The sequence below is a fragment of the Filicampus tigris genome, chromosome 15 (assembly GCF_054856515.1).
Source record: "Filicampus tigris isolate MCC_2025a chromosome 15, RoL_Ftig_1.0, whole genome shotgun sequence".
Classification (NCBI taxonomy): Eukaryota; Metazoa; Chordata; class Actinopteri; order Syngnathiformes; family Syngnathidae; genus Filicampus; species Filicampus tigris.
In genome coordinates, this window is record NC_141231.1 from 18865299 (window position 1) to 18890752 (window position 25454).

At 43.2% G+C, this 25454-nt stretch overlaps 3 protein-coding genes across 5 annotated transcripts; all 3 read right to left on the minus strand.

Moving 5' to 3' along the window:
• Positions 1-483: 483 nt before the first annotated feature.
• cacfd1 (calcium channel flower domain containing 1) lies at positions 484-6787 on the minus strand. 2 transcript variants are annotated; one of them, XM_086054063.1, is made up of 5 exons: positions 6288-6787; positions 4840-4912; positions 4118-4243; positions 3808-3915; positions 484-1958 (listed from the first exon to the last, which is right to left on the minus strand). In XM_086054063.1, exons 1-5 carry the CDS (start codon positions 6355-6357, stop codon positions 1880-1882), a joined length of 456 nt encoding a protein of 151 aa, XP_085910189.1. In that variant the 5' UTR covers positions 6358-6787; the 3' UTR covers positions 484-1879. The 2 variants fall into 2 exon arrangements, with proteins under 2 accessions (XP_085910189.1, XP_085910188.1); XM_086054062.1 differs by having other exon boundaries at positions 5874-6787.
• Positions 6788-6932: 145 nt separating this feature from the next.
• ptcd2 (pentatricopeptide repeat domain 2) lies at positions 6933-11723 on the minus strand. The gene is made up of 10 exons (XM_086054061.1): positions 11379-11723; positions 11120-11212; positions 10107-10236; positions 9913-10030; positions 9759-9837; positions 9596-9687; positions 8786-8899; positions 7537-7611; positions 7325-7441; positions 6933-7245 (listed from the first exon to the last, which is right to left on the minus strand). The coding sequence occupies exons 1-10, from the start codon at positions 11587-11589 to the stop codon at positions 7024-7026; spliced, it is 1251 nt and encodes a 416-aa protein (XP_085910187.1). The 5' UTR covers positions 11590-11723; the 3' UTR covers positions 6933-7023.
• Positions 11724-13854: 2131 nt separating this feature from the next.
• On the minus strand, positions 13855-25348 carry dgcr2 (DiGeorge syndrome critical region gene 2). Of its 2 annotated transcripts, XM_086054074.1 has the most exons (11): positions 24895-25348; positions 23621-23653; positions 21961-22083; positions 20517-20603; positions 20194-20404; positions 18621-18697; positions 17849-18025; positions 17513-17716; positions 16969-17121; positions 16207-16443; positions 13855-15450 (listed from the first exon to the last, which is right to left on the minus strand). In XM_086054074.1, exons 1-11 carry the CDS (start codon positions 24974-24976, stop codon positions 15206-15208), a joined length of 1629 nt encoding a protein of 542 aa, XP_085910200.1. In that variant the 5' UTR covers positions 24977-25348; the 3' UTR covers positions 13855-15205. The 2 variants fall into 2 exon arrangements, with proteins under 2 accessions (XP_085910200.1, XP_085910201.1); XM_086054075.1 differs by lacking the exon at positions 23621-23653.
• Between the last annotated feature and the right edge of the window lie 106 nt (positions 25349-25454).

Genomic DNA, 25454 nt, shown 5'->3' on the forward strand with positions numbered 1-25454 from the left:
TTCGTACATATTCACAATGCATTCACAATAATAAGTAGATGGGTGTTTAGTGCTTTCCGAAACACTCCCAAGTGCGACTTGAGTACCATTTCTGGCTTTCTCTAACCACCTCTGCTCATTAATATTTCAGTGGTTTTTACAACTTAATACTTGGTTACTATTCCTCAAGTAATTATTTAGAGAAGTTCCTATTTGTGTCACATTATTCTAAATAACACTCGTCAAAGTACTTTGAAGTACTTTTACCTCAACTCAGTAGTTAACGCAGTACTTGAGTCGCTTTTCACTGAATACTAATGCTTATTCACATTATTTGGAGTATTAAGTTTTATTTTGATTGGAGTCATTTTATTTTCAAGTAAAAGCAGTCTTCCTTGAGCACAATATCACAGAGCGAAGTGACAAGGCCAAACTAATCGGAGGCTGATGTGCAGTGCACGCTACTAATGTTGCTAGTGTAATAAAAGACCCACGGGAGTCGCGTCGTTCGCACGTTTGTTTAATTGGTCAATAAGATGATTCGTGTCAAAGCACACAATGTCCATAAAAGGCCAGATTTCAAAACAAGGACAAAAAGCAGGTGTCATGTGATCTTGTTGCAGCTGTAGTTAACATGGCTTACCAATGAGCGCCCGCGTACCTGAGAGCCGAAGGAGACGTTAGCTGACAAAACTGCTGTTACGATGTAAACATTTGCTGCCAAACTTTCCTAAATATTAGGGACAACCACAAACAAAGATACAAAATAGTACATCACAAATGCACACACCCTAATACACGTCAATTGATCAATTATTCCTTTTTTTTTTAATTGAATGGAGAAAGAGTTCAGTAGCAGCTTGTATTTCCTCAAATAGTGGCATCCCTTTTTAAGACCGCGTTGTCCTCTTGAATTATTAAAGGTCACACCTGAAACAAACACCTAGCCCACCCAAATGAGTATTTAATGGGTTACCACATGCTTCCGATGGCCGCGACTCACACCGAACGACTCACTCAATTTGCTAACTGGCCGTTTCGCGAGTAACTTTGAGTTAACATCCAAACCAGCGAGCTAACTCTACACTCTCATTCGCCGACACCCACGTCACTCACCAGGCCAGGCCCCACATTTTTAAAGCCATACACGCTCAAAGTCACAGATACTTCAGTAGAACGTGAGGTTGACGACCGCAAATGAACAAAAAACATCACATCTGCAGCTCCAATGCACCTTATTGTTTACAATAAATGTATATCTGCTAATTCAATAGGATAATGGACAAAAAATGTTAACTTTTCTACACTGACCTAAAGAGAAGAATTAACGGCTTACCCCGAAATAGACGCCGGGTACTCTCAACAGTTGACTCAATAAACAGCACTTGGCCACTATAAGAGGAAATAGGGTCAATCACAACTCATTTGTCGTTCGGCTAAAACTGCAAGCGAGCAAAAGTTGTGCTAGATAACATCAATAAAGCAAAAAAAAAAACAAAAAACAACAACACAGTTATACACAATTTTTGAAGTTAAAAAAATACATTCCAAGTTGTGGATCAGGAAAGGCAGAGGCAGAGACTTAAAAGGTGCAATACACCAAAAATAAATCTTTCGTCGTGTAAGCACATGATACAATCGCTACGACGGTAAAGGTCCTGAACGGGAGCAATCACAAAATGGACGCCCTACTTTTGACTTCAAGGCTTCACACGCAACAAGCGAGCAGCCAGAACGCAAACCATGAGAGTAACAATTACAAAATGTACAGGTTGACACAACTCAAATAGATGTTGCAAGTCCGCTACATGAATGCATAAATAAATAAATAAATACAAGCAGGAGCTCTCGAGAGCGTCGCCAGCGAGGAGCTACGAGGGTGGGACCAAGACGACGGGTCTCACTCCGCGGCGCCGGTCATCCTCTCCTCGTCGGCCTGCTTGTGATGCTGCAGCCGGGCGTACGTCACTGCATCCCCCCTGAGAGGCGAGCGGCCGTTAGGGCGTTAGCGTAGCGCGGGGGGAACGGGGAGGAGTTTGTTTAGCGACGCTTAAAATGGCGGCCGTAAGGATGTTCGGACGTATGGAATGAGACAATGATTCTGAACACGGCCAGTGAAAGCATGACTGCCTCGGAACGGATCCGTTGTATTTAACTTTTTTTTATGCTCCTTTTTCTATAGCGGATTCAATGGCTAGGTTGACACCGCAGACAAATGAGACCCAGATCGGATTTTTTTTGCCCATGTGTTGACCTGTATCGGATTTTTTTCATGACAGTCAAAACGGCTCAATTCCCATTTTTTTCAAATCCGACCTGGGTCGCTTTCATATGTGGTCCTAGATCGGATACGTATCCGATTTTTTACAATGCGACCGCGGTCTGAGCCGCCAGCTCGCATATTCCCACATGAGGTTTTGTTTTTATTCCAACATATACTATATATATTCCGACAATGTTGTGAGTGACACTATTGACTTTATATTTTACTTTAATTTCATCCCGCTTGAAACATGAAGCATAAAATGGACATTTATGGCGATGGTAGTTAATTCAGCCATGGTTCAGATCGATTCCTTTTTTACGCACAATTATGACATGACGTCGTCGTTAGTGATGCGAGTCTCCATGAAATGAGAGATTAAAGCCTCGCCTCATCATTTCCTCCAAATACTGTATTCATTTCTACCTCCTACCTAATCGCTTGACTGTAAAAACGCCCCGACACGCCGGACCACATTTACTTCCGCAAACACAACGTCGGGAGTGACGTCGTCTCTTCTTCTGCTCACGCGGGCCACTTTGGCGACGCATGAATTCAAACAGCAGACAAGACCGAGGTCGCATTTATCATGTAATATGAACGCTAAGACCAAAAAAAAAAAAAAAAAAAAAAAAAAGGATTTTTTTCAGAAAATCCGAATTGAGCATTAAGACCTGTGGTGTGAACCTAGTCTATAGTTCATGAAAAAGTCCACACACAAAAAGTCAGCATACAGTGACTCAGGAATGAGTGAATGATTCGGAATGGTAAATGGGCTGTCACTTGTCTAGCGCTTTTCTACCTTCGGTACCGCCACCGAACGCTTCGCACCGTTACCTCATTTAACTACTGATGATGCAGCTGCATCGGAAGCAGCTTTCCTTCATTACTCTCTTGAAACATTTTTGTAATGACTAATATTCTAAAAAATTTTTTTAAAAATTAACAATTCTCGCTATGTTTACTTTTGGTTAAGTAGTGTTGTTTAAGAGCAATTAAGACGTGTAAGGAGCTTGCTCATACAAAATTAATATAATTCCAAATTTTGCATTGACTAAAAGAATATGAATCGCATTATAAATGTGTTATTGCAGAATAAATGGGTGCAGTTAATACAGTGGTGTGGAACTACTGCATCTTACACTGACAGCCGTTCTTAAAGATTTGCCAAAACAGGGAGGCATAAATATTAGCAAAAGCTCTCGATATGATGATAAACACATTTCCAAACATACTGTTACGCATTATCATCTTTCCGAGAAGAACAATTTGCAATGCTGCTCCTCTTGTTAGATTCGTGTAAGTGTAGCCAATGTTGCAGCGTCCAAAAAAACGAAACAAATAAATGAACCTTGAATGATAAAACAAAAGCACTTCATATTAAATATAAACTCGTGTCAGGGTATTTGATTAAGAAAATGAAAATAAGTGTATTTAAAATGAGAGTCTACTGCTTGTTAGTGGGTGTGTGAAAGACAGAGAGACAGGTAGAATTATTATTTATTTATTTTTGTTGTTGTTGTTGTTGTGAAAGTGAAAAAGTGCTGCTTTTAGAGTGCTCTTACTTTTTGCCTAAAGAGGCCAGGCCGTACAGGACGCCGGTTGCGAAGGCGATGGCGTTGCCGAACAGCGTGGTGAAGGAGAAACTCAGGAAGATGGGGAAAAGCGCCATCCTGAGCCCAACACAAGTCAGTCGATAAGGTCATCGTTTGCCCACCATACACAACCGAGTCGGACCTTGACTTGCAACTTGAACCCCTAGTGTGACCAAGCTCTAATATATTAAAACAATATTCCTGACTGAAATCAATTGAAACTCTGGGAATCCCTTCCGTGTTTTTAACATAATTAACGCGGCGAGGGACAATGCCTCACCCGCAGTAGAAGAAGGATTTCTGCCAGGGTCGGAAGCGGTCGGCGCGGGCCGCTACGGCGTTGGCGAACTCGATGAACTGGCAGCAGAAGGGAACCTCGCACAGGAACAACACAAAGGCGTTCAACCTGGACGCAGCGGCACATCAACATCAACGTCAATTTGTGGCTTGACTGGAGGGCTGGCGCTCCCTAATGTTTTTTTTAGAATCTATTACTACACTCATTAATCAGCCAAAAATGGATTTTGCATTAATAAATCACAAAATCAGCACGTGAGGTGACCTTAGAAATTTTGTCCACTTGGGGTCACCATCTTCAAGTTATACTGTACATCTACAGTATTTAACTTTAAGTGTGTGTGGATTTAAAAGTTGAAGCCAAACAATGGGAGGAAAAGGAGCACCATCCCGTGGACAAATCTAAACATTAGAAGCTGGTGCTTCAAATTGAAATATTTAAAAAAAGGTACCATTAAGTTATATTAACAAAACCGTGAGATGACAGATGGCAGTTTCAATTTCATATTTTTTTGTTGCTAGGAATAAATGTTTCGGCTTATACGGAACAGATGTGTCAAATCTACAAAATATTCTTGGGCAAATTTGATCTCAGTTCTTTCAACACAGCCGAAATGCTTCTAAACAAATGGCATCGAAAATCCAACGGGTTAAAGAGCCTAGATACTTCCTCAATAGAAAATGCGTGCTAAGTCAGTGACTTACACCATCCACACTCCTGCAGCGATGTTTAAAGGGTTCACAGTGACACAGTTCCATACTCCTGCGATGGCACACGCTGCAGAGAGCACAGAATGTATAATACAAAAAAAGGTACGATAATGCCAATAAAAACACATGAACTGACACGTTGACTGACACTTAATGCACATATTTCCGTCCTGCTTAATAATACAAAGCTCATGGAATATGCAGTTGTGGTTTGTGTGACACAGGCACGTTTTAGTTTCCGGTGTCAAGTGTTGCTGACGGTGCTTTTATATTTGACGACAACCAGGCTCTCTGCGCATACAGGCAGTGCCCAAACAGCAGGCAGGACAGGCTACTGCAAGGTGGGAGATATAAGGGCAACGGCCAAGCTTTTTGAGGAGTTACACTTCACCCACTCAGTAAATTATTCGCAGGGGAGAGGGACCGGGCCGGCACGATATTGGAAAAACATACGATATGGATGTTGACTACAGCGATATCAATATTATTGCGATATGTAAAATGTACGGAAGGAAATAACATTTTTCTTATCTAATGAAAGTAATACATTTTTCATGCGGCAAAATAAGCAAGCTCAATGTGTTCTTTTCTCATCAATTCTAATTCCCCTAATGTACAACTATTGGGTGGCCAAGCGCAATGAAATTTGCATCTGACTGGTCAAATTCAGATAAAACCATACAATTCCATGAGAAACTTATTGCATGTCTTTGCAATACGCATTTTGCATGGGCCGATATCGCAATAGCGATATATTTTCGATATAACGTGCAGCCCTAATTCAAATGCACAAGGGAAAAAAAGGATTATTTTGAAAGCCCCCAAATATTCTTCCAAACACCCGTGAGAAATCTCATATATATATATCTATCTATATAGATAGATATATATCTATATAGATAGATATATATCTATATAGATAGATAGATATCTATCTATATAGATAGATAGATATAGATATATATATATACATACACATACACACACATACATATAACTTGAATAAATCAAGAAAGTCATCAACTTACATATTCCTCCCAGCACACCGGCTATTTTGCAAAGCCACCGGTACCACCACGTCATGCCATCGTCCTCCGGAGGGGAGACTTTACTGGACGCTGCGGTCTCCTCGGAACTCATCATTTCGATCGAAAGTTACCGCAAATCTCAACTTCTATGACTGACTTGCCGGTGACGTTACAGCGGCTCCGCGCGCCGTCGCCAGCCGTACCGTAAAACCGAAATGGAGCCTGTTATTGTTCTGGTCCGGTGTTAGTCAAAAGCTTCTGGCTAGCAGCTAATGCTAACAAGCGCCGACCAAAACATAGATGTCACCCCCCCGACTTCCGCTTGGGAAAATATAAATTATGCAACGATTTAATTCGGACAACAATAATTACAATATTGCAAATGTAAAATTAAATACACCAACATGGAACTACCTTGTTTCAGCGGAAGCTTCGGTTTCCTTATTCCGGTTTGCCGCAACCGCGCTGCATTGTGGGAAGACATCGCCAGTATCTTTTACGTTTTCACAATCAGCAGATTTTTTTTAAACAATTGTACTGAAGATAAGATGAAATGTGGGCATTCCATTTGTTAAGTAAAAGAATATTCCAAATGAATTATTTACATTATTTCGTGACAGCTCATTTCAACCAATCAAACAGTCTCTTCACTGTAGGTGGACGGGATGTTTGCCTTGCTAATGAGCCAGGGCTGGGTCTAGGCAGGGGAAAGAGGGGGCCTGGCCCCCTCAAATGAATGTTGTGCCCCAAAAACTCCCCCAAATATATTTCACATATTGTTATCTCGTGCCTCTCTCCTCCGCTCCGCTTCTTACTGTCTTGCTTGCCCCCTCAAATATAAAATAGATGAAGTTTTTTCTCATGTTATGTTTCTCGACTCCGCTCCATCTCCACTTTTACCTCTGCTCATAGAATCAGCCTGCTGCCGGCTCGCTGTGAGGGATAGCTGTCTGTAGTCAGCGGGGACCCAACTTCTAACCTTCCAATCTAATTCCAAAGTTGTTTAGTGCACCCGCATCCAAGTGAGTGGATTCGTCAGTCAGACACAGTAAAAGGTGCTGGAGCCGAATACATTTCTTTTTACTATGAAATATCTTTTTAAATCTACAACACACCATGATGATTCACGCGCAATAGTAAGCCGAGCACGTCACTCGGACAGCAGCGTTGAGTGAAGCGGCTTTAGTGTCCTCCTGCTGGTCCGCCTCTCCTCCATGATGGGGGCCACTTTCCTCCTGGGTGCGGGCGTGTGGCACAGCATGTCGTCAAGGGTCTGCCGCCTCACCTGACCGGCGCGCTCCAGCCGGGAAACGACCTGCTCCGCTTCAGCCGCTTGCGCCTCGCCCTCAATGTGCAGACGCAGCTGATCCAGCTGGGAGGGAATGAAGGAAATGTCCAGGACGCTCTTCTCGCAGGGTATCAAATGTGTGACTAGCTGCTCCTCCACTCACCACCTCTTGAGAAAATTCCGGCTTCCTGACAAAGGACGGGCTTTTCGACAGTTTGACTGCAGATAAAAGGACCATGATGGCCCCTTCTGTCGCTCCGGACATCGTCAATAACAAAACCTAATTCATGTGATGAGAGGGGGAGGGGAAAAAAAAAAAGTTTTAAATGTAGAATAACTTCCACTTTCTACGTTCTTACTTTGACGCAGACTCACCTTTAAGTTTTGGCACAGTCGGCAGTCTGTGCTCATGATTTGTGCAAACAACAGTTGTGCCTTTTCGACGTCATTCTGAGGAAAAACAGTTGAGCAGTTGTTTTATGTGTGTTACATCGGAACTCCGCTCGATTGTAGTTCATCGCTTGGAGCGATCTTTTGTGGGGTTTATACAAGATAACAAGCAAGTCTCTAACTTTTGGATTGCGCGCTTGAGTGTAGTACCACATTGCGCCACAATATGTTTGGCAGCACTGAGCTCTGCTGGAAGAGAAGTCCCATGTCAATGAACAACATGAAGAGGCAGAGAAGGACCCCAACTAATCTGTAGTAATATTCATTGTTCCCACAGGGACAAAATATAGACTCGCCAGTGCTGTATGTTCTGTTTGTATGCGTTGCTCCTCCGTGTGTGTTAAAGAGGAAGTCAACCCATCAATATTGCGTTTGTGGAATTTGAGTCAAGCAGCAAAATCCACCCGTATTTGTCCATCTCAGGGGGCGGCCATTTTGTCACTTCTGTCGACTGAAAATGACATCACAGTTGCTCAGGGCTCAGATAAGGACCAATCATGGCTCAGCTTCAGGAAACAGGTGAGCCGTGATTGGCCGTTACCTGAGCCCTGTGCAACTGATGTCATTGTGTCATTGATGTGATGTCATTTTTAATTGACAGAAGTGACAAAATGCCTGCTCTCTGAGATGGCTAAAAAAAACGGCTGGATTTTGCTGCTTAACTCACATTGCACAAATGCAATATTCATCAGAATGCCGCGTTTCAACTCGTGAGCCTGCAAAGAACATATTCTTGAAAAAATATGGAAGTAGTTGTTTGAAGGTTTATAATTACAACTGTTCTGTATGCGACCCTAGGAAGAAAAAGCTGGACACCCCTGGTTTAAAGCTTGTGGGAGGGGTCAAACTATAAATACCACTTATATGGTCTCTCTACGTCGTGGATTTTCACCAACAGCGTGAGGATGGGCCGATGTTTCACACTAAGTAAGTATCAATATGAAACATTAATATGTGCATTTAATTCCTATACAAGACGTTATAATATAAGGTCATTCTTCAATGTTAAAAAATGCTTATATAAACAATGTAACATGTATATTGTTAAAATAAGATTTTTTTTCCCCCAATTTCAGCTGGTGTTTTTTTCAATGAAATAAATGTGCTTTGACCCCAAAAAGTTTGAAAAACACTGCTCTATGATACACATTTTTAAGCGCCAATACAGACTCACCTGTTTGAGTGCTAATGCGACAGCAAAGCAATAAGCGTGCCTGGGGACAAAATGGCCTTTGGCCTGAACCTCCTCGATGAGCGACGTGCAGATTGCGTGTGACTCTGTTGTGTTCTGACGCCCCAAATTAAAGACAAAAAAAAAACAGAACAGCACACGAGTTCACTGTGAAAGCTCATAAAAATCATAAACACCAAAGCAAATCCTCAAATAGTGGCTCCTAGCGTCATTAATTGTCATAAAAATATTTTTTAAAAAACAGTGTACCTCCTTTCTCACCACTTGTCAAAGCCGCACTTTTTTTTTTAGACGTGCCATCTGTAAAGCTGACCTTTACCGTTGTGCACAGTGGTTAACGCTTTCATTTCACTGTGGGCAGTGTGTATTTGAGGGAGGCGCTCATCTAGGGGCGGGCGATATATATTTTCATCGATATTAGCGTAAATGTGGCCTTCACAATGTGCAATTTTACACGATTGAGTATTTATACAGCCTCAAAAAGCAAAGACGAACGAGTCCGTCGATGGCCACAAAGGTGAAGGAAGTGCTAAACCTTCATTCAGCGAATCAACGGGAAGGACCCAATCAAATCAATCAACCAATTTTTTCGCATTGATGGTTATTGTGTCATCTAGTGTGTAGGTGGATAAAGTCGGGCTACGGTCACAAACGCACGGCCTAGCAACATTAGCTACACGCGGAAAACATTTTCCTCTGACTGGCTAGCCTGTGACTGAAGGGTTTTTTTTCGTTTGTTTTTTTTTTTTTTTTTTAAAAACGCAACATAAACAAGAATGCGTTTTCAGTTACCAGTTTGTAGCAGACGGCAGATGCCAACGTCAGTGTGTCTTTGTTGAAAGGCACACCTTGGCTCCTCATGGACCGCAACACCTCGAGAGCATCTGCAACACATTTGTCGTTTTCAAACACCAGAGTAAATGGGCAGAAAGCCCGCGCGTAATTACTGACTGACCCTTGTGATGGCCCTTTACGAATAACATGTCAATGGCAATGTTGAAGGAGGTGGGGTCGCCGAAAAAGCCTCGCATATCCTGTTCAGGACGACAAAAGATCAATGGCTGTTGTAGTGAACGCTTAAACCACCGCAAGTCGGTGGTGATATGCACCTGATCAGTAAGTGTGGCGGCGGCCATCTTCTCCAGCCCCAACTCATAGCATAGTCTCATGAAGACTGGGCCAAACTTGAACTCCCCGTGCGCCACGTTCCTGTTTTCTGCATGGTACCTGGTAACAGGTGATGGTGTCACTTCACAGGCAGTGCTGCGGAATTCAGTGTTAAATGTACCGTACCGGACCATACCTATAAATGGCATCTCGGGCCGTCTTCATGTCTTCCGCAGACTGACACAAGTGAAGCAGCAGCTTGAGCTCGTCTTGCAAAACCAGGCGGTTCCTCTGCAGCTTGTGGCCAAACAGCTTGATAAAATTTCCTGCCGATATAACAAATATAATGTCACTGTCCTGTGAAAAACATGTATCTCCAATTTTGTCAACTTTTTTAATTTTCACATTAATGCGATGACTGTAACGCGGACACACCATTCATGTAAAAATAAGAAAAATGAAAAAAATTGAGATGTGTTTTACACAGGACAGCAAGGTTTTGTTTACACGGAAAATGACCCGGAAGTACATAAACACATTAAAAAAAAATTTCAAAAAGCGTTCACTTGCAGAATAAAACTGCGTTATCTCACAACCTTTGCGAGGGAACGCAAAGGGACAGCGTTGGGTTGGTGTCAAGCGTTACTGCCATAACGCAGAAAACTGAAGTCAAGTTTCGTCATCACGCCGGTCAACTTCAATGTCAAAGTCAACTAAAGCTATTGCATTGGCATCAATGACTCAATGTATTATTTGTTCAACTTTATTTTGAAGTTAGCCTTTGCGGCGGCGGTGTGTTCGTTGAGTATGTTTGCAAAACACTCGCGTGAATGTGATTTACGTGATGTTGAGGGTTTTCAACTTCCTCTGCTGAATGCGGACTAATGACATTGCCTTAATGTGAACGCGCACAGTTTTTTTTTCACCAACCAATCTGCGGATCGTGCCCGTCCCAAACAGTAATGCTTGATCCTTATCGATCATGGATCAAAGATGATTCGTTGCACTGCACCACTACTGTGTCTGTGTACAGGTACGCAAATGCGCGTCGTGACGCAAATGACTGTACAGTGATTTCTGTTGCGCATGCGTACCTGTTATGTGCACTCCTGTACATTTGCCTCATCTGGTCGTTCAAAAAGAGTGTTTAAAGAGTGTTTTCTCAGTAATATAATTCATATTGTATTGGACATGGTCACTATACGTTACCATCTGATCCAGTGATGAGGTGAGCAACTGCCAGCTTTCTTCGCTGGAAGTCTTCAAGTTTGACGACATCCTCTGACAGCAGATGCCTTTTGGCTGCAGATTTTGTAAATACAATTATTTTTAGCAAAGGCAACGTAACAGAATGCACGTGTGCAGGCAGGGTCACCTCTGCACACAAAACCCACTAGAGTACTGAAAAGATGTACACAAACTCATAGACGAATTACTCCAAGTTGCCAAGCAAACGCGCTGCATTTACCTCCTAAACGAGATCCAATCCAGCCTGGTTGTTGCAATGCAGGAAGGGTCGCTCTACTAGAAATGTGCTCGCGTAGAAACGAGCGACAACATGAAGACCAAAACCACGGCAGCGCCATACTGCCTAGAACTGTACCATCTCCGCGTAAACAAAGGGAACATGAATGACAACTACACAGCGTTAACATCCACCATTTGTCACCACGTCGCATTCATTATAATTCAAAACGTTTAAAAACACACATATGTGCAATAAACGTGTTATTTTTGCGTGACAATTCCTTTTTCCATTTGTTTAAGCGTCATAGGAATGTGGTACATTCCAACATGGCGGCGCCCGAAACAGATTATGGCCCAATCCCAATACACTAACACTTACACTTTACCGTCCTCATTGAAGTGGAGACGTAGCGGAAGTGCATTCAAACTAGTGTTCGAGAGCGCATGTTACAAGCGAATGAAAATTGCAGAATCGGGACAGTACGTGTAACGTCATTGAGCAATTGCATTAAAACTTCAGCAAAGTAGTAAAGTAAAACTCGGGCTCGGTGGAGATATGGCTCTATTGTTTGCACTATTTGCGGGACCTGCACATATGCGGCGCATGCGCAGAAGAGTTGTATCCATAAACATTGGTAATTATCAAAATAATTTTGTTAAAGTCAATTACTTGACATATATAATGACCCTTATCATCAATATCAGAGTGTAATATGTTACCTGTAAAGTTGTCTTTCAGAGTACCGACCCCTGCTGAATGTTCCGTTCCATGTGACAGCCATATGCATTTTCTTTTATTGCTGGGATTTTCTTGTTTGGCAACATGTTCAATAAACCTGCACACTCGAATCATTTGCTGAATGATTTACACAACCAATTACTCTCAGCATCACAAGTTACCCACATTAAAATGCAGTACGATAGTAGGCCAAATATTAAATGAAATTGCCCCACCTAAACGGGGTACGGGCCATGCCCAAGGAGCTAATATTGAAAACAAAACTGGATAAGAGTAGTAAAAGACTAAGATCAATTATTTAAAAGCCAAAGTAAAAAGGTATGTCTTGAGCTTCCTCTTAAAAATATCAACAGTCTCTGCGGACCTGACATCCTCTGGCAGGCTATTCCAGAGTTGAGGACCAAAATGGCTAAATGCAGCCTCGCCATGCGTTTTGGTCCGGCGCCAGAGGCCCTCAGGATCCGCCAGCGCTGGTATGCTAAAAGTACATATATACAAAAGTAAATATACAGCTGTGTGCCATCAGTGTCGCTGTGGAAGCTGATGCCGTGTCTTCTGATGAAGTCCCCAAGGGGGAGGGAGGCAGATAAAGATGAAAAAGTATTGGGCCTAAAATTGAACCTTGGGGAACCCCACATTCAATTTGATGGGTTTTGGAGGAACAAGTATCCATGTTTACGAAGAAACCTCTGTCAGTGAGATAGGATTAAAAGCAGTTAAAAGCAGTACCAGAGATCTAGAAGGCAGGTTGTTGGATTTACCGGGGAGAAAACTCAGCCAAGTGTCCTCGCATCAACCAGGGCAAAACTTACCAGTGTTTCCTCGGGTAAAAATGACTGTCCAGGTTTATTAAAACTTGTGTTTTGACGGGCTAAAAGACTGGATCTTATGTCATCGATTTTACTTCTGAAGTGGTCTGCAAAGTCTTCACAGAGAGCGTCGGTTGGTTTCTGTGGGGACTTATTAAAATTGGAGCTGGTTAGACGATCTAGCGAAGAGAAGAGAAATCTGGGGTTGCTTTTAATAACTGTGATGAGGTTTGAGAAATATGAAGTTCTTGCCTGTTTGACTGTTTTATTGTAGGATTTTAGTTGTTCACATAATATTTCGTAGTGTGCTGTAAGATTACGTTTTCTCCACCTCCTCTCTGCACTGCTGCATTTTCTTTTTGATGTCTTGATGGCATCATTTCTCCACAGGGGTACGGTCTTTATTTTGATAGTTTTGGTTAAAAGTGGAGCTGCTAGAGCTAATGATGTTTTTAGATTCCTGTTAAAATGATCAACAATAAAATCATATGGTGCGGGTAAAATATCAGCAGGAGTGCTCTTTAAAACCTCGATAAAATTTTCCGGCACCTCAGAAGAAAGGTAGCGTTTCCTCACTGTTCTCATCGGGGCTGCCTGATATAAAATACACACAGAAGTGGTCTGACACAGCCAACAACAGAGGACACACCAACGGACAGGCCAGGCCGTAGGTTACGACCAGATCCAAGGTGTCACCTATGTTGTGACTTGGCAATAATGGATGGATGGATTGATTGCCAACAGTAGGGTTGGCAAGCGGAGGTGGCAGCTGCCACCCTGTAAAAATCACCTAAGCTGCTGAAATCATTTTCCTGGCAAAACTATGATGGATCATGACTGGTGTTTTCAAACTTTTTTTTTCTTTTTTGCAATTGTGAGAATTTCTTTTTGCGTACATTTTCTAAGATTAATGAGAGCCTGAGTCGCCCTGCACGGTGTCCCATTTATTTGGCATTTGATTAGACGTACAGTACATCTAGTTGAGAAAGAACACAAATTCCTGCTATACAAACAAGAGCATTGCTTCATTTCAAGGCTACCAACGAATCAAAACAAAATACATTTAAAAAAAAAAAAAACTCAACCTAAAAAAAAAATGGGGGGAGGGGGGCGGGGGGCGTTGCGCGCAGCCAGAGTAACCGGAGTGTCGTCGGAAAAACTATCCCAGCATGCATGCAGAAGACGTAGCAACACACACACAACATCGTTGGGGCCAGGGTTGGAAGAGAAAAAACTGTTTTTAATTTATTCACTAAACACGAATTTGCGGCCATGAATTAAGTATAAATGTGCACATAAAATACTAAATAAAAGTACTGGTAATGGAAAATTCCTGGACATACGGGGAAGCAAAAGGAGCGCACTCTGATTACAAAGAAGGAGTCGATGTGCAGTTTGTAGCATGCTCTATTTGCTTTCCCAGATGAAACAGTTACTCACAGAAATCCACAAATTCGTATTTTGGGTCCATGATGCAAATCTTTGTGGCCATTAATTTGGATTTAGGTTCTGTGTGTGTGTCAACCAATTCACGACTGGGGCCTTGTACAAAAAAAGAGACTTAAGAACGTTGTCATTTTATCGCAATAAAGTCGGAACATGGCAGACATTTTACCCCCAAAATTCATCATATCATGGGGAAAAAAAGGCAATTTGACATGTTAATATTTGCTGTTGTAAATTTAACACGAAAAAATGGGGAAACAAATTGTGATTTGATGGAAATAAAGTTGCAACGTAGTTAGCAAAATGCCATTTTATCCCAACAATAATATGTGAACATTTTACAGTAATGAATCATCTATAATTTTTGGACGTGAAAACAAGTTCAACTTTTTCCATAATGAAGTTGATGATTTCACATGGGAACAAAAGCTCATCACCGTAGATGACAGGGAGAAAGATGATTGTCGAGCCAAAAGTGTCCATGAGAAAGAAGGTGGGGGAATTTTATGTGGATGCTGATTTGGATGGAACTGAATATTTTCATTTTCACGATGCCTTCAGGTTCCGTCTACATCAACCATTCATTAGTCAATAATCATAGAAAAGGAGGCTGAAAGTAAACGTACCGTGTTGCAGAATCCATAGAGTGTAAGAAAGAATGGAGTCGAAACAGGAGCGTGACAGCGTTAGCTCGGGGGACACGTTCATCTACCCAAGGGGCTTATTTACATCCTGGGGGCGGGACTTGCGGGTCTGTGGACCAATCAGATCAGTAAAAATGCAGCCTTAAATTAGTGGGGTTTTTTCACAAACAGTCCTGGCTGTACATCTGTCTCAGACGGCCGTGCTGAGGGAGGACGGCGAGGCGCAGTCAGACGGAGTGGCGGCATCCAGGGGGGCCGGGCCGTCCGTTGTGGGGGAGTCGGGTCCCACCAGGAGGGTGCTGCTGTCCACCGAGTCCTCCCGGGCCTGGGAGACCGTCGAGGTGCTCAGGGCGGCAGGTGCGTCCAGGGACTGCTGAAGCCCGTCCACCGCGGTAGTCACATGGTGGCCCGGCATCACTGAGATGCCGCCGTGTCCTGTGGAGGGACAGGGACCTATAAAGGGCGTACCCCATGGCTCCATCTTAAGCATCTTCATTTAATCGTCTACCTGCTTTAACTTGCACACATACTGTACCAGCAATACTTCAACACCTTTGTTTTTGAAAGCATGTGTATCCTGGTGAAAATGTGTTTGCGATGTCCCTAACTCAACACTCCCAAATCTCAACCAGTGCCATCCCATTGAAGCTCACAACACACTCAAGACTGAATCTGCCCAAAATAACCAACATCCCTGCTTTTTGATTCCAGGTATGTCCTTATTACTTTTTCGCACTTCCTGTAATGGTAGCCATGTGTAACGAAATTTTGTGTTGATTTGGGAAACTGCCGTAAGAGGATTTTTTTTCATATTTGCAGGAATGGCCAAATTGCTCATAAGTTTTTTGTGGCTTGGTGAAAATGGTGCTGAGGGTTATTGACTGAATTTGAGTCAATAGCCAAATTCAACCTAAAATGTCAACCACAAACCCAAACAGATTCATTTTAGTCACGGGTCCTCCTAGTGTTGGGAGCTTAAGTTGTTCAATTCCTGTAGATGGCCAAATAGACCACAAAATGGCCAACTTCCTGGTCAATTTTAAACACGGGTCCTTGAGACTTGAAATAATTTAGAGTTGGTCTCTCACGCTTCCCCAGAGCCTAACTATGTAAGCGTCCATGTAAAGATGCATGAAGTCAAGTCAACAACAAGCGTGAGTGTGTAGTTGTTGCTTATTTGTGTGGTCTTACTGAGGTCCACGTAGAGGAGGCTGTCGGGGTTGATGGAGGCCTCGTAGGGAGGCGGGGGGTCGTCGGGGTGCTGGATGTCGGGGTACTTGTAGGCAGCGTAGGGCGGCGGGGGCTCCTGGAAGTGGAAGGCGCCTCCTTCGCCATCATCGGACAGATGCAGCGGCGTGAGGCCCGTGCCGAATGCATCTGGGCCGTAGTCGAAGCCCGGGACGCGTCTGCCCAGGTTGAAGTGATGCACTGACAAACAAACACACACAATTTAATTGTTACGCTGATACAACAGTTTATAATTAGCGTAAGATCCATGCTAATTTCACTTAGCGTGTCTATGGCGTTTCACATGTAATGTTAGCATTAAGATAGGCCTTTTATGAGACAATAGTTTGGATTAGCGGAACATTTTTGTAAGTAAACAACTTTTATGTTTAGTTGTACGCCGTTTTCATGAGCTGCTGCTTTGTGCACGTTAAAACTAGCAGTTATTGGAGGGTTTCCAATTACCGTAATAACAACGCTAATTACTTCAGCCCACATATCCCATTATATTGTATGTTAACATTAAACAAGGGGACTTTGGTTAGATGATGTTACACAGTTTTCTTGAGTATTTTGGTGTTCAAAATACAATGTTTTTCTTTTATTTCAAGTGTCAGATTTCGGGGGGTTCCATTTGACTTGATTCCAAATGACTGCCGCAGCTCTTGACCTGGGCCGTTTTAGCGTACGCACGCACGCACTACAAAGACGTGTTTTAGTGCTCACAGTTTCCTCCGATGAGCGTTTCGATGCGCTCCCGCCGTCGCTGTCGAAGGCGATGCACCATGAAGAGCAGCAGGGACAGGATGAGGAAGGACGAGATGCAGCTGACGATCAGACGCATGCCGCTGGCCATCGAGTCAAACAGGCTGTTTCCATCTGAGACCAACAGGGAGCGTTACCGCACAAGCACACTTCTAGGCCTAATTAAGTAATGATAAAGAGCTCCTTTTCCTCCCAACTAAACAAAAAAAACATCGGCATGGTCTCATTTTCTCCTTTAAAATAATAGACTTATAATTGTGTCATTTTGATCTAAAATATTTTTTTAATATCATGGTCTCATGTTTTGAATTTTGTTTTCCAAAACAAAAAATTCCCGCAATATAAAAAATGTCTCTACTATTGTACCTTTTTTTGTGTTTAAATCATGGTCTCATTTCCCCCCAAATTTATATAAAAATAAAACATATTTTGCAAAACCATTTTTTTGTAATCAATTCTTCCCAATTGTTTCATTCCTAATTCATCCCAACTTGTGCTGCGTTACCTGGATCGAGGCAGGTGAACTTGCAGCACTCCTTGGGGTCCTTGCGGAAGTGCTGGCAGCCCTGCGGCCTCTCGCAGAGCGCGGCCACGCACATCTCGGGCTCGCCGTCGTGACACGTGCAGCTCAGGCACGGGTCGTCGCCTTTGGGCGTGAAGTAGTAGCCCTCGCCCACCACATTGTCCTTGATGTCCACGCACGTTTGCTCTGCGGCAAAACACAAATGGCACCAGCAGAGACGTTCAGCCAAAAACAGAGAGCAGAAAATTTGAAATGACTGTTGAAAGTTGTGAAGGTCTATGGAGCCCCCCCCCCCCCACCCAACATCAAATTACGTACTACGTTTGCAGAGGAAGGGGAACTCCTTGTAGCAATTCTCGGCGTGCCAGCTGTGCAGGCCGCGCTCGTTCATGCTCTTCAACTGGAAACGCTGCAGTTGGGCGCAGAAAACGTTGTCCTGGTTGGCCTCGCCCAGGTTGGGGAGGCCATCGGGCGGTAGGAACACCTGCACGGGGCCTGGGGAAATTGTCATAAAATAAATAACTGGGCAAAAGAAAAGAGCTTACATTCATTAGTCCAACCCAAAAACAATTTTCATTATTACCAAAATATTTGTAGGAAACTTGGAATACATTGCAAATTTGTTTTTTCTTCCTTGTTTTCTATACGTTTAAATAATTTAATAATTAGGTCATTCATCTATTCTCTATTAAAATTAAATATAACAGAAAAACACTTACAATTGTAATCCTTTACCCCTGCTGGGTGAAAAGGATTAATCATTTTCGAAAGCTGAAAGCTAGCGTGGCAGCGTTAGCTTAGCGCTCTGTGAACACCCCTCTCCCCTCCAATGTCATTAAAATCAAGACCACTTAAACCGCAGCATTTGCGTGATTATACTGCAAATGCAATTCATCATTCAGGCCTAGTTTCACATACAGTATACAATTTAGTATTCAATGAATGAAGCAAGTGGCTAAACTATAATGTAGATCATTCTAAATCATACATTTTAGAAAATGAGAATGAAATTTAGGTCAGCTTTTTGGGGCCCTGGTCCATGCGCTTGATTGCAAAAGTCAAATGTTGAACAAGCGAGTGTTGCCCTTACCGTTATAAACCACCTCCCAGTGGCCCCCCACAGAGTGGTTCTGGTTGGTGATCACATACTGGTAGCCCACCCAGAACCTGAAACAAAGGCAACTTGCAATTTTTGCAACTGGGATTCAAATCTAGAACCTTCATATAGCGAGGCAACTGCGGCAACCAGTGACCACTGTCGCAGACAATGTTTTAGTTGCGGTGTCTACAGTGGGCACTGGAGGGCCTCCTCCGTTTTCGTTTGAAAAACCGGACATCGTTTCACATTGACAGTACAGAAAATGCACAAACCTAAATTATGATTCAGTTCCGTTTTTGTTCCTAACGTGAGAAAATTTGCAAAAATATGTCGGTCATTGTTGTCTAAAGGAAAAACAGATGTTTGCAAATGGATTATTTGTGAAAATAGACAAGATTATCAGTTTTCTTAGATGAAGGATGACACAAATCTGAGAAATTCTGAGGATTTGTTTAAATTAAACAACATTTGATAATCGATGAGTTGTTGATTTTTTTCCCCTCAGTTCATTGAATTAATTTATGATAACAAATCTTTCCGGATGAACTTTATTAGTTGAGTGTTTTGAGGTACTACCAACTTTAATAATACTTCTTCTCTTCTGCTGCCGCTTTGTGAATGACTGTCACCTCATGTCTTTCGAACGTGTCCGGCCTGTACAGTCGTTGGTTGATGGCTGTCTCACTGGGGCAGTGTTTTTTCAAACTACGGCGCACTGGTGTACTGCGAGATATTGTCAGGTGCGCCATGGGAAATGATCTCATTTGTGCGGTCTAGCGCCTGGTAGCTACTCATGTCTTTAATATGTTGTAGTACTCTTCCATACCAGCAGGTAGCAGCAGCAGCAGCAGGTAGCGAATTGTCTTTGTTTAGAGACAAGCGAATAGGTGACGTGTGTTTATTCAAACAGGCCCATGTTTCACACTGGGTAAGTACCAATATGAAACTTTATAAAATACTTTTTTCTTTGCGTTTATTTAATTCCTATTAAAGACGTTATAATATAATGTCATTCTTCAATATTAAAAAAATGCTTATATACACAATATAACACTTATATTGTTAAAATAAGCTCTTTTTTTCACAATTTCAGATGGTGGTGTGCCGCGGGATTTTTTTCAATGAAATAAACTCCAAAAAGTTTGAAAAACACTGCACTAGGGAGACAGCAATTGCCTGCTGTGTTGGGGCATAGTGCTTTTGGCATAAATAACAGCGCATGCGTTCCTCTTTAGGCGTGCCTATGGCCCGACAGAACACAAGCAAAACAAACCGAAATAGTCAAACCCCCCAAAAAAGAAGCCTAGCGTGTTTGTGTGCATGTGTGCAGACTTCAACAGCAGCAGACACGCAGGAGAGGGAAGAAGCGGCATGATTAAATCTTGATGACTCATGTAAACAAACACGCATGTAAATGACTGTTTATCGAGTCCGGAAAAGAACTATCATGTCCATTTCATTCACACGACGATACGTGGATGGAGCAATTATCGCGACAGGCCTAAATACATTGACAAATTTGATCTGGTATCGCAAAGAAAAGAGCCTTGGCCGCGCCACTCACTTGCACTGGTCTCTGAGCTCACACGCTTGGTCGTCAAAGTCCACCTCGATCTTGAGGATGAACTGCAGCTCCTCGTCGGTGACGAAGGTGGCCAGGGAACCGTCCACCTTCTGGCACGTGTCGGCCGCCTGCCAGTAGTTCTCGCTGCGCAAGTACACCTTGTAGCAGCTGGCCGTCTTCTCGTAGTGGTGCCACCCGCTGGGGCATTTCTCTGGTCAGACACAAGCGTGTGAGTGAGAACGTATGTGAGAGGAATTCATTCAGTGATTGATTGATTGGTGGATGCTTTTTTATTTTTTTACATATAATTCTATAAAACTCACTGTTGAAGCGCACAGGCTGAGCCACACCAATGACGTCCTCCACCTGGTCGTAACCCTGGCCGAAGCGAAACCGTTCTTCCTTTATGGCTACAGAACAAACAAATACATTTTTTTCCTTCCTAAATTCAAAATATATTGGAAACAATTCACAAACCACACACTAAGAAAAAATTCTCGGCATGGTTTCTAGAGACTCTGCAAAACTGTACCGACGGCTAATTTCGTTCTAACTTTCCAGGGGGCACTAATGAGCAAATTCATCCAAAAGGGACGCTTCAAATCAAAACCGCAGACTTCCTGATTGATTCCGGGTATGGGTCCTTGAGACTTTTTGGTGCGCCCTGTTGTGTTTGACATGTCCACCCAATTTGCTGTGGCTTTGTGAAACGGGACATCGCGGGCTGATTATTATTTATTATAGTATTATAGTATTTTCATAGACATGAACAAGAAGAGGCTATGCTAACAATTAGCGATCACGATTAGCATTCGCGATAGCGATTAGTATGTTCAGTCAACAACCTACAATCATCCACAATTCAGCTCGTATCTAAATGTCATTACACACAATTGTTTAAGTTAGTTTCAAACGATGGTTGAACAAGAATGAACCACAAACAGGCAGTTGCCATGCCTCTGGCTGTGTGCGTGTGTGTCATCATGCAGCCACACGCAAGTAAGGAGCCGAGCGCAGAGGAGACAAAACATAATTACGGCCGAATACATAAAAACTTTTGGAGACTTGGAAACATTCTACATGGTCGGGGATAAAAAAAAAACCACTTATTTAATCAATCTACAACCGAATTGGTGAGTTTAAAGTTATCTTACAGTAACTTTCTTGTATGCTACATGTGTGAATGTTAGCTAAATGTTACCATCGTAGCTCGGTAGAAATGATGTGTACTAAGAGCACAATTTCCTCCCAAAATGCGACTTATACTCCAGTGCGACGTATATATGTTTTTTTCCCTCTTTATTATGCATTCTATGGCTGGTGCGACTTGTACTCCGGGTCGACTCATAGTCCGGAAAATACGGTACACATTCAAAATGTGGTATGCACCCAGAATGGAAGAAAAAAAACGTTCATAATTAGGAGGAACATGATTTTCTTTAGCATTCTAAATTAGTATATTCTAACGACCTACGTATGTTATGTATTTTATTGTTAGGTGTTGTCATTAAGGGTTTGTGGAAAATGAGTGATGTTGTGTTAACCCATTAAGGGCTAAAGCGCCTGGCTCAACGGCTCCCCAAAACTCTTTTGGTGCAGATTGCCCAGCCCTAGCTGCAATATACCATTTATTATCAATGAATTGGATTTTTTTTTTTTTTAAACAGCAAGAGAGTAAGTGAGCAAAAAAAGGTTGGAAATGTGTCAGTGAAAAGCAGTGTAACCCCACCCTCAATTGTGAGAAAGCAGATGTAAGAAAGTACTCACGGGGACAGTCCATCTCGTCGCTCTGGTCCTCACAGGCCGTCCAGCCGTCACACTGCCAGGACATGGGGATACACTGCATCTTGCCACTGCGGCAGGCAAATTGCCCGGGGCTGCAGCGCTGCTCTGAAACACACAAATAATAAAACATGTGAGCACAACTGAAGGATATACTCCACATCAAGACCAGTGCTGAGGAAAATTAAATGGTAAATGTCGAAATCAAAGGGAAAAAGCTGAATGGGGGGGGAAATCAAACAAAACACAAACGAGCCTGAAGCAATAATGGGGCTCTAAAGTTCTATGGCAAGTCATCAAACTTCGCCGCCATATTCCTCCATTCACAGGAAATGGTCCAAACCTGAGCATGTCGCAATTTTATGTCATTCATCTGTCTAGATTACATGGTTCAAATTTGTGAGAAATCCGGCAAACTCTCTCTGACTGGTTTGACCTTTTAGCACCCGTGGATATGGCAAAATGGATTCTTCAAACAAAAATGGCAGATTTCATGTTTTGTGGGTCTACTCATGATAGACCTGCCCCCCAAATTTCGAGTTGCTACGTGATAATGGTTTCAGGGGCCGATTTTTTCAAAAACATTTGAAAAAAGCGTGTGACCGTGGCTGCAAAATAATCCCAAAATCGGCTGACTTCCTGTGTCTTTTCAGGCAAAACTTTTTTGTTGTCGTTGTTGTTAGCCTACTCGTGATAGACGAGCTCATCAAATGTAATATTGTTACGTAACAATGGCTTTGGGGGATCATTATTCAAAGAATTATTTGAAAACATCTTGAGTACAAGTAAGAAGTAAACATAAAGTAATAGTAACAACGACCAAACGTGTAGCTAAACGTGCGGCTGATGGGCAGCCATGGCTTGCCGTAATCTTTTTTTGGACAAGAGAATTCCCTTCCCATCGCTTTTGTGGTGGGATTTCCAGAGCGACGTGGAGGAGGAAGCTGTTGTGCAAGAAATGTGGTCAAAAGCAAGACAATACAACAAACCTGTTGAATAATTTGAACAAGAAGCACCCAAGTGATGAAGTGGGAAGCATGAAAATACGAGCAGAGTTTGCACAGCCTACTAAAGTCAACTGTATTCATATCCATCCAACATCTGCCGCTTATCCGAGGACGGGTCGCGGAGGCGGCAGCTTCAGCAGGGAAGCCTAGGCTTCCCTCTCCCCAGCCACGTCTTCCAGCTCTTCCGGAGGTATCCCAAGGCGTTCCCAGGCCAGCCGGGAGACAAAGTCTCTCCAGCGTATCCTGGGTCGTCCACGGGGCCTCCTGCCGGTGGGACATGCCATGATCAGATGCCCGAGCCACCTCAACGTGGAGGAGCGGCGACTCGACTCTGAGGATGACCGAACTTCTCACCCTATCTCTAAGGGGGATCCCAGACACTCTGCGGAAGAAACCCATTTCGGCCGCTTGTATCCAAGATCTTGTTCTTTGGGTACCCAAGTACCCATATCTTGCAATAACCTTAGTCCGTGTAGAAAAAGGAACACAGCAAAATCCCGTGATATAGTGAAAAATCTGCGATATAAAATTAGACATGCAAATATGATTTAAAGACCTGTCGTACAGTGCAAAACTCCATCTTACTGACTAAAGGCAACTCAATTCGAGCCACGCTAAGTGACGTTTTACTTGCTTACCTGACATTAATCTTGCCAGCGCTAGCCGGGCACCTGAAACAAACAGAAACAGTTGAGTCAACTAACAAGCAACTACCTAACACCTACTGTGTGTTGATTTCGGCCACAATAATAAACAAAGGTAATACAAGTAAAACCTCCCTGAGACTGCCAGACAAAACTGAGTATTCAGACTGCATTAGAAGCACGTGTTGGACTATTGCATTTTAGCATTTCCACAGAATAAGGTCCAATAGTCATATCTTATCATTCATATTGTCCAAACTGCAGTTGCTGAATCTTGTCGAGTATGCAGTAGATTTGCCAGGCTCACCAAGAGAACGTCACATGGCCAAACTCCGCCATCCGTTGCCAGCGATGGTGTGGGAATCTCCGGTAGCCAAACAAACAACAGGCAGACGGAGGGCGCACTGCAGATGGCTTTTAAGGCAATCGTAGTCGTTCCCTATGCTCATCTCAACTCAAAATCCTTCTCTTCGCTCGTACTTGTCAATACAAAGCCGCACACCGCTTTGCACAGACACTCAGCCACAGGCCATTCCAATGTTTTGCATTCGAAACAAGACGACACATTTGACCGCTTTTCGAAGCCATTAAAATTGTCACAACCGCCTTAATTCTTAACGTTGACACAATTTAAACGCCGTTTTGTTCCTTTATGTCATCTCTTTTCGGTGACATTGGTCTTGGCGGGGGGAAAAAGATTTGCATTGTGTGATCACGTACCTAGCAAATGTGCATTTGTTATTTTTTGAAGGAGGACGTTTCCAGCATTGACCGATTAGTTTTTCATGAATGCATTGCCATTCTTTCCAGGTGTACAGGTTTTTAATCAGTCTTGTAACATTTGCATGGTAACGTTGGAGGATGAGACCATATGAGATGCAGACGTTTTGATGCAGCAGCATGAATCTTCCGTGCGAATTAAGAGTTAGCTCAAGGCTAACTCAGCAGAGGCTAAAAGTGCTCGCAACATTCGATTCGTACTTCAGCCTACACAAAAATATGGAGAACTATCACAACGTCCCAAATTAAACTGCTCTAAATGTATAAAAGAAACAAGTGATTACGGTAAGAGAAAAGCCGTTCGCTGGTCGTTGGCGGTTGGCGGTCTGCTCCAGCAACGCCGCCGCCGCCGCCGCCGCCGCCGCGTAGACCCCTCAGCGGGGTAGAAAAAAAAAAACTCGAGCCCGCAGCTCGGGCAGGCCTCTCTGCCGTCAACCCGTTTCTCCCTCTTTTCCAGCCGGGGTTAAATTCAACTCGAAGCCGCTTACCTGACCGTGGCGGATCCGTCAACGTGAGGACAAAGAGCAGTGAGAAGAGGGCGAAACTGCCACTGTCAGCCTTTGGCAACATTTATCCTCCATTCATAGTCACTCCTTTATCCAGAAATGTAAACCATATAAGGGGGTGGGGGGGTTGGGAGCTGTTGCGGCGGTCGTCGTCCGACCTCGTCCGGGATTTATCCGGTTAAACGGCCGCCCCGACGCTGGCCCATCTTGGTGGTTCCGCAATCAAATGGGAGGCGGCGGCGAAAGTTAACGTTGAACGAGCATCGTCCTGAAAACGGGAGCGAGGTGAAGTGCGGCGAACATTTGTGTTCGGTTTTGTTGCACATCCAGTCGGCCGTCCTCTCATCAAGATGGCCGCCTCCTCCAATCACAACAATCCCAAACACGCAACACAGCGAGCGGATCAGGCTGGGCCGAGATTCGACTCCGACGTTCGGCTCCGCCCGCCCCAAATGCTCAAATCCGTACCGAGCATTTAGATGATCAACATTCCTACAATATTTCTTGCCTCGTTTGTTTTCCCTAAAATTGGCTTATTCAAA

What these genes read in the sequence shown, in the direction of transcription:
- dgcr2 (XM_086054074.1), bottom strand. Translation starts at nt 24,976, where the DNA reads ATGTTGCCAAAGGCTGACAGTGGCAGTTTCGCCCTCTTCTCACTGCTC. An exon ending in GCTGGCAAGATTAATGTCAG is followed by an intron (nt 22,084 to 23,620) that starts GTAAGCAAGTAA and finishes TGTGTGTTTCAG; the next exon opens with AGCAGCGCTGCAGCCCCGGG. An exon ending in CGACGAGATGGACTGTCCCC is followed by an intron (nt 20,604 to 21,960) that starts GTGAGTACTTTC and finishes TTTGTTCTGTAG; the next exon opens with CCATAAAGGAAGAACGGTTT.
- cacfd1 (XM_086054062.1), bottom strand. Translation starts at nt 5,988, where the DNA reads ATGATGAGTTCCGAGGAGACCGCAGCGTCCAGTAAAGTCTCCCCTCCG. An exon ending in GCTGCAGGAGTGTGGATGGT is followed by an intron (nt 4,244 to 4,839) that starts GTAAGTCACTGA and finishes CGCTGCGTCCAG; the next exon opens with GTTGAACGCCTTTGTGTTGT. An exon ending in AAATCCTTCTTCTACTGCGG is followed by an intron (nt 3,916 to 4,117) that starts GTGAGGCATTGT and finishes TGTTGGGCTCAG; the next exon opens with GATGGCGCTTTTCCCCATCT.
- ptcd2 (XM_086054061.1), bottom strand. Translation starts at nt 11,589, where the DNA reads ATGCGACGTGGTGACAAATGGTGGATGTTAACGCTGTGTAGTTGTCAT. An exon ending in CGTAAAGGGCCATCACAAGG is followed by an intron (nt 9,688 to 9,758) that starts GTCAGTCAGTAA and finishes AATGTGTTGCAG; the next exon opens with ATGCTCTCGAGGTGTTGCGG. An exon ending in CTGCCGTCTGCTACAAACTG is followed by an intron (nt 8,900 to 9,595) that starts GTAACTGAAAAC and finishes TTGGGGCGTCAG; the next exon opens with AACACAACAGAGTCACACGC.